This window comes from Trichoderma asperellum, chromosome 5 (assembly GCF_020647865.1).
Source record: "Trichoderma asperellum chromosome 5, complete sequence".
Classification (NCBI taxonomy): domain Eukaryota; kingdom Fungi; phylum Ascomycota; class Sordariomycetes; order Hypocreales; family Hypocreaceae; genus Trichoderma; species Trichoderma asperellum.
The window spans coordinates 2,720,286-2,733,675 of record NC_089419.1 but is presented as its reverse complement, the minus strand read 5'-3'; the positions used below and the strand labels follow the sequence as shown (position 1 = coordinate 2,733,675).

The 13,390-nt window shown below is 49.6% G+C and overlaps 8 protein-coding genes across 8 annotated transcripts; 4 read left to right on the top strand and 4 right to left on the bottom strand.

Annotated features, from left to right (window-relative positions):
• Positions 1-707: 707 nt before the first annotated feature.
• On the top strand, positions 708-1,378 carry TrAFT101_009056 (uncharacterized protein; the record flags this gene model as incomplete). The annotated part of the gene is made up of 3 exons (XM_024907132.2): positions 708-725; positions 800-1,104; positions 1,216-1,378. 3 exons carry the CDS (start codon positions 708-710, stop codon positions 1,376-1,378), a joined length of 486 nt encoding a protein of 161 aa, XP_024755189.2.
• Positions 1,379-1,431: 53 nt separating this feature from the next.
• On the bottom strand, positions 1,432-2,460 carry TrAFT101_009055 (uncharacterized protein). Its single transcript, XM_024898757.2, has 2 exons — positions 2,202-2,460; positions 1,432-2,112 (listed from the first exon to the last, which is right to left on the bottom strand). The coding sequence occupies exons 1-2, from the start codon at positions 2,406-2,408 to the stop codon at positions 1,645-1,647; spliced, it is 675 nt and encodes a 224-aa protein (XP_024755188.2). The 5' UTR covers positions 2,409-2,460; the 3' UTR covers positions 1,432-1,644.
• A 253-nt stretch (positions 2,461-2,713) lies between these two features.
• Positions 2,714-3,948, top strand: TrAFT101_009054 (uncharacterized protein). Its single transcript, XM_024904638.2, has 4 exons — positions 2,714-2,850; positions 2,914-3,275; positions 3,332-3,553; positions 3,607-3,948. The coding sequence occupies exons 1-4, from the start codon at positions 2,756-2,758 to the stop codon at positions 3,744-3,746; spliced, it is 819 nt and encodes a 272-aa protein (XP_024755187.1). The 5' UTR covers positions 2,714-2,755; the 3' UTR covers positions 3,747-3,948.
• RMT1_2 (type I protein arginine N-methyltransferase Rmt1) lies at positions 3,809-4,698 on the bottom strand. Its single transcript, XM_024901437.2, has 3 exons — positions 4,419-4,698; positions 4,128-4,321; positions 3,809-4,070 (listed from the first exon to the last, which is right to left on the bottom strand). Exons 1-3 carry the CDS (start codon positions 4,602-4,604, stop codon positions 4,067-4,069), a joined length of 384 nt encoding a protein of 127 aa, XP_024755186.1. The 5' UTR covers positions 4,605-4,698; the 3' UTR covers positions 3,809-4,066.
• A 191-nt stretch (positions 4,699-4,889) lies between these two features.
• On the bottom strand, positions 4,890-6,122 carry CPR2 (Peptidyl-prolyl cis-trans isomerase B). Its single transcript, XM_024909079.2, has 3 exons — positions 5,691-6,122; positions 5,498-5,624; positions 4,890-5,421 (listed from the first exon to the last, which is right to left on the bottom strand). Exons 1-3 carry the CDS (start codon positions 6,013-6,015, stop codon positions 5,250-5,252), a joined length of 624 nt encoding a protein of 207 aa, XP_024755185.1. The 5' UTR covers positions 6,016-6,122; the 3' UTR covers positions 4,890-5,249.
• Positions 6,123-6,369: 247 nt separating this feature from the next.
• TrAFT101_009051 (mitochondrial 37S ribosomal protein uS13m) lies at positions 6,370-7,206 on the top strand. Its single transcript, XM_024906338.2, has 3 exons — positions 6,370-6,383; positions 6,450-6,494; positions 6,591-7,206. The coding sequence occupies exons 1-3, from the start codon at positions 6,381-6,383 to the stop codon at positions 6,900-6,902; spliced, it is 360 nt and encodes a 119-aa protein (XP_024755184.1). The 5' UTR covers positions 6,370-6,380; the 3' UTR covers positions 6,903-7,206.
• TrAFT101_009050 (uncharacterized protein) lies at positions 7,067-9,126 on the bottom strand. The gene is made up of 4 exons (XM_024901429.2): positions 8,520-9,126; positions 8,243-8,455; positions 7,806-8,178; positions 7,067-7,737 (listed from the first exon to the last, which is right to left on the bottom strand). Exons 1-4 carry the CDS (start codon positions 8,773-8,775, stop codon positions 7,209-7,211), a joined length of 1,371 nt encoding a protein of 456 aa, XP_024755183.2. The 5' UTR covers positions 8,776-9,126; the 3' UTR covers positions 7,067-7,208.
• A 2,226-nt stretch (positions 9,127-11,352) lies between these two features.
• TrAFT101_009049 (uncharacterized protein) lies at positions 11,353-13,370 on the top strand (the record flags this gene model as incomplete). The annotated part of the gene is made up of 4 exons (XM_024902873.2): positions 11,353-11,398; positions 11,463-11,644; positions 11,723-13,177; positions 13,248-13,370. 4 exons carry the CDS (start codon positions 11,353-11,355, stop codon positions 13,368-13,370), a joined length of 1,806 nt encoding a protein of 601 aa, XP_024755182.2.
• Between the last annotated feature and the right edge of the window lie 20 nt (positions 13,371-13,390).

The following is a 13,390-nucleotide window of genomic DNA, read 5'->3' as shown; positions in this document are numbered from 1 at the left end:
TCATAGAGAAAGTGATTAATTTCGTATCGCAGATTGGAAAAGTTGGAAAAGTCTTTGATTATTCCATGTGCTCTGGGGATGCTATTCTTACATACTTAGTACGCGTCCAATCCATGGGTGCACTTTTGCTAGCAGTACTTAGGCACTTAGTGGTAATAGTAGTGGTCCATATCATTATGCTGCTTGTGCTGTCCTAGTTCGCAATATCATTTGACCTATCAATTACTGCCTGGGTGAGATGCATCACGAGAGATGACTAGCCAGACGCCTTGCATGGGCAATATCGCTCTCCTTGCTTGCACTTTCTGGGTAAGTAGATGTGATGATATTCCCATGCTATGTAAAGCATAAGCTTTGTAAGGGGTGCCCAGTGCTCTTATTCTTTGTTCGCGCACTACAAGAGTTACTGGGTACTTTGCAGGTACGGTACGCGGCCTAGCTCGCGGCCCAGCATGCGGCTCAGCAACGTGCTAAGACAGCCGGTGTTATTACAGTACCAGGTCTCTAAGGCCTGCGGGGCATGGCCGCCCACTGAAGAAGGCATCAGAACAGGCGGCATCGAGGGGCATCAAGGACACTCTCCTTTACCCCACCCCCTTTCCAGGACCATTCGACACTCTACATATTACACCTCGAGCCCTCTCCAGACTTTCTTCCAACTTTGTTTAACAAGCAACCTAAGTTAGCTGCATCTTTCACACACCAAAATGGATCGCATCAAGGAGGTAAACTCTCGCTCCATCAAAGCCTCTTGTGGGTAAGCTACACCGACCAGACAGAGGCTAACAGGATGAGCTAGAAAATGAACTCGCTCCGCTTGGAGGCTGATGAAGCTGTCGCCAAGGTGGAGGAGCTCCAGGGCAAGGTCAAGACTCTTGAGCAGGAGAACCTAGCAAAGGAGCAGGAGATTACCTCTCTGCAACACAACAACGGCCTCCTCCAGGCCGAGGTCGAGAAGCTGGAGGCCGCCATCACGGACTTCAAGAAGGTGGCCGACGAGGGTCAGGAGTTCGGAACTCAGAAGGAGACACTGCAGCGACGACTCCAGCTGCTAGAAGACGAGGCTGAGGAGGCCGACAAGACTCTTCGCGAGGCCAACGAGAAGTATGTTTACTGCCATATGCTCTGCGACTATTCGATGCGTTTCAATGCTTCGCATCCTCTTGTCGTGTTGAATTAGCTCCGCCAAAACACCTGCTAACATCATGATTACAGGCTTCGACAGACTGATGTCAAGGCCGGACATTTCGAACGCAAGGTCCAGGCCCTCGAGAATGAGCGCGATCAGTGGGAGCAGAAATATGAAGAAATGGCACAGAAACATGCAGCTCTGCAGAAGGAGCTGGAGGAGCTCCAGAATGAGATCGGAAATATCTAATTGTACTTTCTTAGCCAGCACACCTTTTTGTCGCCCCACACCACGGTTGTGCGGTTGGACCCTTGTAGGAACCACCAAGGAACATAGTAGGATGGAGGCGTGTTGATAGAGAAGATTCAAGTGTCACAAGGAAGCGCATGTTTAGCAGCAGCAACATTTCAACAATTACGTGTTTCGTCGCCCTTTCTTTTTCTCTCTCTTTCGGTTTGGGGTATCTATAGATCGCTGCAGAGGCTGGCAACTAGTATTTTGTGTTTTCAAAGTCTTCATCTCGATTTGCGCGCACTGGCTTTTGCACTGCTCTTTGCCTTTTGCCTCCTCCCTGCTAGCTGCCTTTCTATCTTTGACTCGTAACGGAACTTTTGCTTCTTCTTTTTAGGTCGTACTGGGCCCTTTTTGGCCGACTTGTCCTCGTCAACTTTATCTGCTTCTCCATCTTTGTCTTCCTCCGCCTTTTCCTGCGCCTTCTCTGGTCTTTCCAGGCCATCCCGCGATATTGACACTGACTCGACCGTGACTGTTGTATATCGATCTTCGTCTATGTACTCTTCTTCGTGGTCAACAATGTCTAGATTCGGCCGGTCTGGAAACCCGTCCCACTCGCCCTCGTTGGCATCTTCATCTGATTGCGATTGTTGCTCAGTAGCGTCATCCTCAATCGCGCCAGATTCCCGGAGCAGCTTATTAACGTGCTCAACATGCTCCTCAACTTCTTTCATGCGTTCATCACGAAGCTATTGGCAACGCATATAATTAGACCAAATAATCAAAGGCAAAGCGACAGCTTTCAGATGGATAACAGATCAAAGGAAGCATCAATTACCTGTTTCCTGGTTCTTATTCTCTCCTCCCGTGCCTTCTTAGCGGCTTCTTCTTGTGCTTGTTTGATACGCTGCTGTTTCCGCTTGTGAAAGCCCGTCAGATACTCGTTTCGTGCGTCGAAATCGAAAGAGACTTGTTCAACGCCATATTTGCGCTTCTTGCTCGGCGGAGGCAGGGGGCTCTTCTTTGGCCGTGGCTTCGCAAACATTGTTCCTGTTGTGCCAATTCTTGCTGCGGCTTTGGCACCGTCGCTATTGTAAAATTTACTGGTCCCTTCGAAAAATATTTAAATGCTACTTTTAGGAGTGCTCCGTACTGCAGGGTGTATTGCCCACTTAGTATTAGCGCAATCCGTACTGATGGAGTACCTCTTAATATAGAGGCTTGCAAGGGATTCGCATTAGCCTTACCGGCTTTTTGCAATAACCGCGATAGCTGCATACCTAATCGGTGGATGATGTAGCGCGCTGTCGCATCCCCGAAGCTCCCAAGTCTCGGCCCTTAATCTGCAACCCATACTGTCTGCAGGCCAGCATCACATCAAACGAACCGGCCATGCATTTCCAGACGATTGCTAGCCTTTTAGCGCTGTCTGGCGCAGCGAACGCCTTTCACGACTCTTCGCCTTGGATCCTTTTATCAACCTCTCCGTAGGGCAGCCACCGATATCCTCTTGATGGTAGACGTAGACGGAGATGCTGACACCTTTGTAGCTTCGCCAAAGCTCCCAGCGCGGACCAGATCCAATCGAGCTCTTCAGTACTAGGCTATGCTAGAGATGTGCTGTCGACATGCCCGACCGATCGATATCTCATTGTTTCTCAGCCTGGCTTAAACGCCGCTGACCTCCGACGGTCCAATGGCTGTGCCATGCCACACCTTTGCCAAGCCGTCGAAGACAGCCGAATCAACGGCAAAGCCGTAGTATCTGAAGTCGTTGGAGACCTGGCAGGTGCTGACCTATCTGAATACATCAGATCTGCTTGTGCCAAGAAGGAGAAACAAGTTACCGTAGACGAGATCCGCCTAGCCGCCTTGTCTTTAGAGGATAGAGCTCGATCATTCTCTGACAACGGTATGTCGTGCTGGAAACGCAAGAGTTAATCTCTTCTGTAGCTAATGTGATAGTAGATGATACACTGGCACGCAGCATCGAGAAGACCACGGCAGACAACAGTTACACAATCGTCGTTTTTTCTACGCCACATGAGCCAACTTACGAGCCCGATTTTGTTGACCCCGTCCGCATGGACCTCAAGAGACACGTTCAGAGCGCACAACTGCAACAACGAGACAACAAGACTGACTGGGACAAACTGCCTCTGTTTGAGAAGTACCAGTTCTTCACTCCCGGTATGGAACAAACTATATCAATCTGTTCTTGTAGAGACTAATGAGACATCTAGGTATTTTTATGGCCCTCATCACCGCCATTGTTCTGCTTTCTATCCTCAGTGTTGGACTTAGGGCTCTTGGTAGCCTTGAAGTTTCATATGGTGCATTTGAGAAAGACATGGGGCCTGCTGCACAGAAGAAGAATCAGTAATGATAATGCACTGCGCACACAGCAAGATATCATGTAGCGAGTCTATGCTTTAGGATCCTGTAACAGTATTTGTTTTTTTAATTTAGAATGTGGAAAATGCATTGCTTTTCATGTGTATCATATCGAATAGTATGCTTTGGTACTTCGTCCTGTGCTGAGACAATGTGACATAGATTGCATCGTGTGAAATATGAAATATGACTCTTTTTTTTTCCACCCAGCCTCCCTCAGCCATATTGAATGACCAAACAAACGCCTATACTCCTATCATCCTGAAAATTCTCGAGTTCTAATTCTAATGCTCTCATGTGTGACTGCTTTTAACTATTTCAATTTGTCAATATGGGTTGACACCGGAAGTTTTCAGCTGCACGAACTTACACCAGGTGGCTTGGCAGCAAGAAATTTGCAATGCCTTCCTTCACGGCATATTGATGCCCGCAGTTGGCGCAAACCAGCTTTCCCTCGGAAATCTGTGTCTCTAATAACAGGTGGTGAAGATCCCGGATCATCTTCTCATCGGCCTGCAGTTCCTCTGCTGTAGGGGCTTGCTCAGGCAACGCAGGGAAGCCCAGCTGTTGAATGGCAAGATTTCAGTTAGCTCATACAGTCTACCAGCCATACTTTGATATATGGGGATTAGTCGGTACGGAGAGAGAAACTTGCACCCACCTCTGATGATGTCGTGCGGAGGGCTGTCCAGTCCAGGCGTGGCAGCACGTTGATAAGCATGTCCGGGTTGAGTTCGATCTCATCTTGCACAAGCTCTGCGTCCTGAGGGTGTAAAGGATACGAGTCGGATGATGACTTGCAGGCCTTGACGGCGCAAGTAAGGAAGTTGAGACTGAGTACCTTCATTTTTTTTCCTCTTTTGCTTTTCTCTTTTCCTTATTTGATCTTTTCTCTCTCTTCTTCTCTTGTAAATTATGATCGTGCTTGTCGAATCTTTGGTGAGCGACTGACTCTTTAGAAAAAAAAAAAAAATTGTCCCGCGATACATATTTCCTAAAGCGGACCTCTCAACCACTACTAGTTGCGCGACCCACGTGACACGAGTTTGGTGTATTGCTCAGCACTCTCTCTACATTTCAGCAAGGATATAATCCTACTTGATGAATTGTTTTAGAATTTTACGAGGACACGGCTGCTTTAAAATGTCTTTGTAGCCAGAATCTGGTAATTGATTCATACGGTTCTCATATATTTTACTACATCAAGATCGCGCCTTTGTGTAGCCGGCGGTGTTGGAATTTCTAAGTCGAATGGTAAGACCAATGATGCCAACAGCAACCGCTCCAAAGCCCAGCACGTAGCCCACTCCAAATCCACCGGCAGATGTATTGACACCTGCCGCAGCTGCATCAACACCGTCGGAAGCCCCAGCGGCCCAGCCAGCCGTACCGTATATCTCTGAGATTGAAGACCAAATTCATCAGCACGTCCGTGACGGAAAATTGATTGATTGATTGACTGATTGAAGAGTTGGAGTGACGATGTAAGATATTAGAGCTCGACATGAATACCTTCGGGAGGAACCGCCAGCTCGCCGCTCTTGGCAATCCTGACTTCCACCTTGGGACGGTCGCCGGGGCCAGTTGGAGTGTTTTCGATCTTTTCAACGACATCGTAGCCCTCGAGAACTTCGCCGAAGACGACGTGCCGGCCATCGAGCCATCTATTTGATTGTGTATTAGATCCTCGTCATTGTCTCGCCATTGGTTATCAAGCGGGTGGGGAAAGAGGAAGCTTACGAAGTAACAACAGTGGTGATGAAAAACTGGGAGCCGTTGGTGTCAGGTCCAGCGTTGGCCATGGACAGAATACCCTTCTTTGTGTGCTTCAGCTTGAAGTTCTCATCCGGGAACCTGTCGCCGTAGACTGGAGAAGCCAGCGTTAATCAATCAGATATACCAGAGAGCAGCACCTTGTGCAGAAACAACTTACTCGACTTGCCACCGGTGCCATCGCCCTTGGTGAAGTCACCACCCTGGATCATGAATTGCTTGATAACACGGTGAAAGGTGGATCCCTCATAGCCAAAGCCCTTCTCGCCAGTAGCAAGAGCTCGAAAGTTCTCAGTGGTCTGGGGGACAGTCTTTCCGTAGAGGCCCATGACGATACGGCCAAGCTTCTGATCGCCTTGCTCGATGTCGAAGTAGACCTTGTGGGTGATCTTGGGGCCCTTGACGGCCTCGGCCGTTCGGGCAAAGAATAGCAGTCCCACCACCAGGACAATGGCGGTGGTAAACAGCCGCCTGAAGGTAAACATGATGGCTGCTCAATTCAGTGATATCAGTCGTGAATATCAAAGGAACAAAAATGAGCCCAGCAGCAGAGGGTTGGGGGATGGACACATATACTTGTACCTTACAGCTCGGTCCGTTTCAACCCTTCCCCGCCACCCGCTTACAAGCATCCGGTTGCAGTTGTATCTTCAAGACCCACAAGACCCCTTGGCCTGCCTCATGCGGCACATCCACACGCTGAGTTTAACCACTATTTACCCGGCTAGCCGCGAATCTTTCAACCAAGCCGCCATAGCGAGATTTCGTGATAGCTCGGAAGAACAGAGAGGGCGGCGCACTGCGGGATTGGTTTTTCGACGTTAGTTTGATTTCGACATAGACGTTCAAAATGGTACCTATTGGCCTCTTTCTATTAATCCCATGGAAAAGATCATTCAGCTAACTTTTCTTCCTTTAGGTCTTCATATTGGGAGTCAGCTTCAACGAGGGACAGCTCGTCAAGGTATTAAAGACACCACGAACCGACTGATTACTCTGCGTCTTTTCATGTATACATATGTATATACATATATTCGAGCCCTAACAATTTAATAAACAGAAAGCCCTGGAGTCCTTCTACGCTCTTGGACCGACTACCTCTGCCCGCATCATGGCCAAATACTCGATCCACAAGCTCGCCAAAGTCGGCTCACTGGCGCCCAGGACGGTGACTTCGCTTACAGCCGAATTATCGCAGATGACGATAGAGACGGATGCAAGGAGACAAGTACAAGAAAACATCAGGAGATTAAAAGACATCGGATCCTACAGAGGTAGACGGCACGCCATGGGTCTGCCAGCCCGCGGTCAACGAACAAGAACACAGACAGCGACGGCCAACAAGCTCAACAGAGTCGATCGCAGGGCCTAGACTGCATCCAACTGAACTGGATTTGTGAAGGGGGAAGAAAAAAGGGAGAAAAAAAGGGAGGAATTGGTGAGGAAATAGAGAGGAAATAGGGAGGAAAAAAGGAGCAAAAAAGGGAGCAAAAAAGGGAGGAAAGTGTGTATGGAGTTTGCAGGACGCAATGGAGTTTGCACTTTACAGCTTTGAAGATGGGGAAATGTTGCTCAAAAGGGAAGTAGCCTACATGTGTCAGGCTTTGTATATTATGTGTACATGAACAAAAATAAAAGGCACGAGCAGATGCTATATACGACTACACCTGCTGCAGATCTAGAATTCATCTTCCAAGATGGGGGCGCCATCAGCTTTCATCCGGGCTGATACTGCGTCCACCTCCTTCCAGACACGGATGACATTACCGCCAACAACCTTTTCGGCGTCTGCGTCGCTAACTCCTCGTCGCAAGAGTTCGGCAATCAGAGCGGGATATTTGGTAACATCCTCAAGCCCTTCAGGGACTCTGTCAATTCCATCAAAGTCAGATCCAATGCCAACGTGATCGTAGCCGATGAGATCTCCGATGTGCGTAATGTGATCGACAACCTTTTCCAGCGTAGCGTTCTCAGTGTCCTCGGTCGGAACGCCATTCTCGTTGCCTTCATCAAAGCAGGAGATGAACCCAGGGTAAATGTTAACCAGGACCACGGAATTGCGCTTCTTCACCAGCTGCAGGACATGGTCTTTGACGTTGCGTGGATGCGGGCAGATGCTATAGGCCGAGCTATGAGAGAAGATGACGGGTGCTTTGGAACCTTCCCAGTCATCATTTCCGCCAAGGGCATCAATCATTGTATCTTCGCTACGTACGAGCAAAGACATGGAGAATCAGCAACTGAATATGTAGATAAATGGACTGGGTTCTCTTACCTAACGTGAGAAAGATCGACAATCATGCCAATTCGATTCATCTCGTGAACTAGTTTTCGTCCGTCGGGGCTAATGCCACCCCAGACTGGGGTTGCTTTCCTAAACGGATTGCTTTGCAGGGCGGCATCTGCATACTTGTTGTGGCAGTTGTGTGTCAACGTTGCGTATCTCACACCGAGATCGCGAAACAGGCGCAAGTTGCTAGGCTGGTTGGCAATCTGGTGAAGACCCTCCACGCCCAGGGGCGAAACCAGCTTGCCTCTTCGGAAAGCCTTCAGGGCATCGGCGCCGTCAACATCATGAGCAAAGTGATCGGGATAAGCCGCAAAGAGCCTCTTCATGGTGTCGATTGCCTGCAACGTGAATTGAAGACCTGCCATCAAAAGAATCATTAACAATCTGCGCGTGGATAGAGCAAGATGTAGTGGAGATCTTACTGGCAGCATAATTCTCATCAGAGAAGTCTGCTCCATCTTCCGGGCATGGGGCGAAAACACTCCAGAACGCACCGCCCGAGCGACCAGCTCTCAGTCGTGCGAGGTCAAGGTGGCCACTGAGCGTTCCATTTTCGAACGGCCCGGTAAAGTCATCGCCGTCGATGTGGTTATCAAAAACACCGCGGAGGAAGACGGCGAAATCGACGTGTCCGTCTAGGGCGAGAGCGTAGCGTTAGACTGGGCCTTCATCTTCTAATCGGTGCGCAGGATTTCTTACCAATCAAGGGACTTGTTGTCAGAACCTTCTGTGCCCTCTTGTCGACCGAGAGAGCCTTGGAGCAATCGTGGGCGATGCGTTGATAGTGCTGGAAGGCTGGCTTATAAAGCATGCCGATAGTGCCCAGGACCAGGGAGATGGCGACAGCAATCCTCTTAATGTTTGGCTTGCGCGGCTCTGCATACATGCGATCGTAATAGGTGTCCCCGCCCGATACGGGCAGGTCCATGTACGATTTGCCGGTCTTTGGAAGCATCGCGACGTTGTGAAGCAGCTATTGAGAAGAGGAAGAAAGGAAGAAGGATATCATGATCAGGGAGTTTATAGTTGGCCAGCACGCCATCTTCCCCATTTGGCGCTACAAAAGGACCTCCGGATGGCACTTATCAGGTAGATGGCAGGGGACCAGATAAATGAATCACGTAGGCTTGCATCGCGTAGATTTCGCACAAGAGTTTTTCTGTTTGCAACATGATGACATTTTTGAAGACTAGAGTGAGAACGGGGGTTTTTTATAGCTTCCGTTTCTTGGCAAATCGTCTATTGCCATTGTATTCAGCGCTGCATCGGGGTTTCCAGCCTCGGAGGCGACGGCGCGTTTAGACGGCTATCTTGCCGAGGCTCGCGAGCACACCAGGATCGCTGTAAATAACGCGGGGGAATAGCCCAATAGTAGCAGCTAGATATACTAGGTATTGCGCATTGCCCTAGTGAGAGACGTTAATATCAGTAGTTCCTCCCACGACTCAGCCTGAGAGATCATTCGAAAGATTTACTAGTACTGTTTTGTAGACGCTCTTTCTCTCATTGCCTGCTTTCCTATGAAAAGTCAAAAAGCAGGTAACGGTTAGAACCTGGCTACTACAAGTATCTACCTATGTAGTAATCATTGGCATGGCTTTTATAGGTAGTTATACTACATACTAGGTAGTTATCTCATAGTACTTGATATGGTGGATTGCCCAGCCCAGCTGCGTTAGCACAATTTTCTCGTAAGGTGCTAGTAGAACGTGGCCAGGTAGCACATACTACTAAACCTGCATTCCTCTTTGCGGAGAATACAAAGCAATCGTACTCCGCCGTGAGGCTGAGCGCCAAGGCATACAGACACCGATGGCATGTACGCGCATCCACTCATATGGAGCTGCACCAGGCGGGTATTCCGTGCAAGCAAGGTACTAAGCGCTATCAGTTACCGCAGTCTATACGAGCATCTGGGCGGAGAACCAAACAAGACAAGCTCCTTTATGCAGCAACGCGCAGCAACCAAGCAACTACTAGTAGGTATTTGTGCTTGGGTTCGGGGAGAGAAATTCTTCTTCTCTCTTCACCGATCTTAGCACTACGGGTTATTAGGTACCTAGGTACCTACCTACCTAGTACTGATGCTAGCGGTAGCCAACTCCCTAATATAGCACAGAATTCAACTACCAGTACGTGGCTGACTGACAGCTGAAACGAGGCACTTTTCGCTTCAAATTGTTCCTCCAAGCTGACTAGCGGCACATGTTTGACAAGTACCCATACAAAACATGGCAAATCTTGGTGCGCAAGGTGCAAGGCCCAAGTTGAGCCCTGCCTTTGAGGCGACCCTGGTTGAACGAGATTTGACGAGACAAAGATAATGATTTCCACACTCGTATTTCTGGCGATCCAGAGGCTTCAGCAACTGGTCCGTGCCCCGTCAAAGATGCCGAGATGATGATGAGTCCCTTCATAACATCCTGGGTAAGCACATGAAACCAGGAGCTTCGCACAACATCTGCAGAGCGCCAACAGGGTATATCATGCAAAATGCTGGTAGTACATGCCAAGTATGTAGTATGTACATGTCATCAGCACATAGCACCGGCCCAGCTACACTTAGTATGCTCCCTAGAGGTGCAGCAGAGAGAAGAACGAGTTGTTAGTACATCCTATGTAGTATGACTACAAGCGTGCTATTAATAAAATCGCCGCTGGTTGGTCGGCCACGAGAAGCCGTTGTGCGAAGCGCCGCTTCTTGGGACCTCTTTGTCTATGTGGTTCGCCAGCACAGTCAGCGCCAAAGACGCTGCTAGGCCCGCCAGATAGGGACGGCAATGCGAGCACAAGAGGTACCTGGCGGACGAGTACCTTGCGCGTGGGCGGCAATAGGGGATGCCAGACAACGGCCCGCCAAACGCCTAACAGCCAGCCACGCCGGGCAATGTACAGCGCATTTCTCCTGGCAGCGCCCCTCTCTGCACCACCCTGCACCGGCTCGTATGCACTAACCTCAGCCTGCAAAGGGACGCCGTGCCTGGTGGTGCTAGTGCCGTAGGTCTCCTGCCACGGCGGTTTCTCCTAGGCCTAGTTGGATCCCTGGCTGGAGGGCCTCTTCCATGTGAGCCTCTCACCTGCTCCAACCAACTCGACATTTAACCTCTGCTCACTGCGGAGCACAGCGCCTTTCCTCTCCTTATTCTCGAGCCTTCTGCGAAGCTCTTGTCCAGCCTCAGCCCTCGTCTTTGTTCTATTCCCCCGGCTTGGATCCTTCTTTTCTTGCTGCTTTCGCCAAGCCTCGTTTCTTTCGCAGCTTTGACGGGCGACCGCTTCAATTTCTTCCGACAGACTGACTTGCGCTTTCTCCTTCGTCGCCCCTATTACTTGCGAGCGAGGACTTCTTTTTTTCTTACCGCATAGACGCTTCTGCGTGTTACGATATAAGAGCTGCTTGAAGTGTTTTCCTCTCTCTCTTCGTATTTGCTAGCCAGCGAAGAGAGCTAAACCCCCTCCTCAGCAGCCCCACGACGTTACGACGTACCTACCGCATGATACCACGAGTCGACGCTTGAAGAACGAATAAATAACGATGCCCGGATTCGCCGATTCATTCTGGTCGAATGATTATGCTGCTGGTATTTTTCCCCTCCATCGGCTTTCCACAGCTGCATGCGACCGCCATTCTCTAACAGCATCTAGGACTTGGCGTCCTTTTCAGCAAGCTCCAGCAGGGTGTGGTCGAAGACCGTCAGGTGCTTACCATAGCTCGGCTGCGCGCTGAAGCCGAGGAGGCATATGGACAGCGCCTGAGTGACATTGCGCCGGCCGCAGACAAATTGTCTGGTGGCTTTTCTCGAGACGATGGCGCTACAGTTCGCAAGGTAGGTCGATTATCCAGATTATGTCGCTACGATCTGCATTCGCTAGGCTAGGGTTTCGCTAATATTTATGGTGCAAAGGCTTATGATGGGATGCGAACGGAGATGCAAGAAGCCTCCCAAAACCACATTCGAATTGCTCAAAACATTCGCGATCTAGTTGTCAACCCCTTTTCCAGATGGTGCGATGCTCACGAGACTCGTATTCAAGACTCTCAAGATGTCCTTCAGCTACGAATCAAGGCGCACGATAAACAGGCCGAAGTTGTCAAGAAACTCCGATCGAATTATTTCAACAAGTGCCGACTGGTGGAAGATCTGGAAGAGGAAAATAAGCTTGCCTTCCAGGACCCAGAGTCCAGCCCCAAGCAGAACCAGCCGAACCCGTCAATTCCCGAGATCAAGGTCCAGCCTCACAAGGAAGAGGAGCCTCAGAATGAAGAGGTTTTTGAGATTGGCGACGACGTCTATCAGACAGAGCAGATGAAGAAAATTCTATCCAACATGCTATCGACAATCAAGATGGGAGAAACAAAGGTCCCTATCCTTGGTACTTATCTCAACACCTCGGCCGGCTCAGATATCGTCGAGTACCTTCAACGTAGCATGGGCACGACAAGCGTCAGCTATGCTGAGAGAATTGGTCAAGATCTCATCTCCAACGGCATGCTGCGCCTGATCGGAAATGTTGGGAATACATTCGCCAACTCTTCCAAGATGTTTTATCAATGGAGGCCCAAGGCCTTTCAACTTGCAGGCATCCCTGAGAAGAAGCAGCCTCTGGGCCGAACTTTCTCTATGCCCACTACAGGCTCCGATGCTGGCGACTCGCCTGTTGTTGGAACCGTGAGCGAGTACTTGTCTAATTGGAATGTGCTCAGCAATTCTCATCCTGGCGAGACTCCCCCCCAGCGCCTGCAGCGTGAGGCAAGGGAAGCCGATGATAAGTACAAGGCTAGTGTGAAGAAGCTCGACGAGCTTCGTTGCGAGCTTGAAGAACTCATCTTCCTGCACCTCAAGTTTCTTGAGCGCTGTGAGCTTGATAGGCTCAAGGCCATCAAGACCGTCATCCTCGACTTTACTGGGACGATTGGCAATGTGATCCCCAGCTTGCAGTCCTCTGTCGACAAAATGATGCTTTTCCAGGAAACTGTGCAACCCCTGGGCGACCTCCGATACCTCTTGGAGAATTATCGCACTGGAAGTTTCATTCCAAAGGTCATCGTTTATGAGAATTACTACAACAAGGTTGACGAACAGACTTTTGGTGTTGATCTGGAGGCGCGCGCGAGGGCGGATAAGAAGCGTGTCCCAATTATCATCACCACTATTCTGACCTATCTTGACAACCACTATCCTGACTTGGAAGGCGATGAAGCAAGGCGAGGGGTTTGGTTATTGGATGTGCCTCTTGCCCAGACCCATAAGCTGCGTGTAAAGATCAACGACGGCAAACCGGTCCCCCAGAGGTTTTTGACGAATTTGACATTCCCACTGTTGCAAGCCTTCTCAAGCTTTATCTGCTTGAGCTCCCTGGTAAGCAGCCTTGGCTCTATTTCTCAGTTGAGAACTCGTATGTACTAACGATTGATTTTCTTTTTCATAGATTCCTTGGTTTCTACTCACGTTTACGAAATTGTCCGAACTATTTATACGACCCCGGCTACCGATTCATCAGAAGCCTCTCGCATTGCCGTACTTCAACAGACCCTTTCGCAGCTTCGGTTGACCAACATTGCTACACTGGAT

Bases quoted from the DNA above. Each gene is read 5' to 3' on its own strand.
- TrAFT101_009055 (XM_024898757.2), bottom strand. From the start codon at position 2,408: ATGTTTGCGAAGCCACGGCCAAAGAAGAGCCCCCTGCCTCCGCCGAGC. The intron at 2,113-2,201 runs GTAATTGATGCT...CGTTGCCAATAG, and splicing joins GAATAAGAACCAGGAAACAG to CTTCGTGATGAACGCATGAA.
- TrAFT101_009054 (XM_024904638.2), top strand. From the start codon at position 2,756: ATGCATTTCCAGACGATTGCTAGCCTTTTAGCGCTGTCTGGCGCAGCG. The intron at 3,276-3,331 runs GTATGTCGTGCT...ATGTGATAGTAG, and splicing joins TCGATCATTCTCTGACAACG to ATGATACACTGGCACGCAGC. The intron at 3,554-3,606 runs GTATGGAACAAA...TGAGACATCTAG, and splicing joins GTACCAGTTCTTCACTCCCG to GTATTTTTATGGCCCTCATC.
- RMT1_2 (XM_024901437.2), bottom strand. From the start codon at position 4,604: ATGAAGGTACTCAGTCTCAACTTCCTTACTTGCGCCGTCAAGGCCTGC. The intron at 4,322-4,418 runs GTGGGTGCAAGT...GCCATTCAACAG, and splicing joins TCCGCACGACATCATCAGAG to CTGGGCTTCCCTGCGTTGCC.
- CPR2 (XM_024909079.2), bottom strand. From the start codon at position 6,015: ATGTTTACCTTCAGGCGGCTGTTTACCACCGCCATTGTCCTGGTGGTG. The intron at 5,625-5,690 runs GTAAGTTGTTTC...TGGCTTCTCCAG, and splicing joins TGGCACCGGTGGCAAGTCGA to TCTACGGCGACAGGTTCCCG. The intron at 5,422-5,497 runs GTAAGCTTCCTC...ACAATCAAATAG, and splicing joins ATCACCACTGTTGTTACTTC to ATGGCTCGATGGCCGGCACG.
- TrAFT101_009051 (XM_024906338.2), top strand. The intron at 6,495-6,590 runs GTATTAAAGACA...TTTAATAAACAG, and splicing joins ACGAGGGACAGCTCGTCAAG to AAAGCCCTGGAGTCCTTCTA.
- TrAFT101_009050 (XM_024901429.2), bottom strand. From the start codon at position 8,775: ATGCTTCCAAAGACCGGCAAATCGTACATGGACCTGCCCGTATCGGGC. The intron at 8,456-8,519 runs GTAAGAAATCCT...CTCTCGCCCTAG, and splicing joins GACAACAAGTCCCTTGATTG to ACGGACACGTCGATTTCGCC. The intron at 8,179-8,242 runs GTAAGATCTCCA...TTTTGATGGCAG, and splicing joins TGATGAGAATTATGCTGCCA to GTCTTCAATTCACGTTGCAG.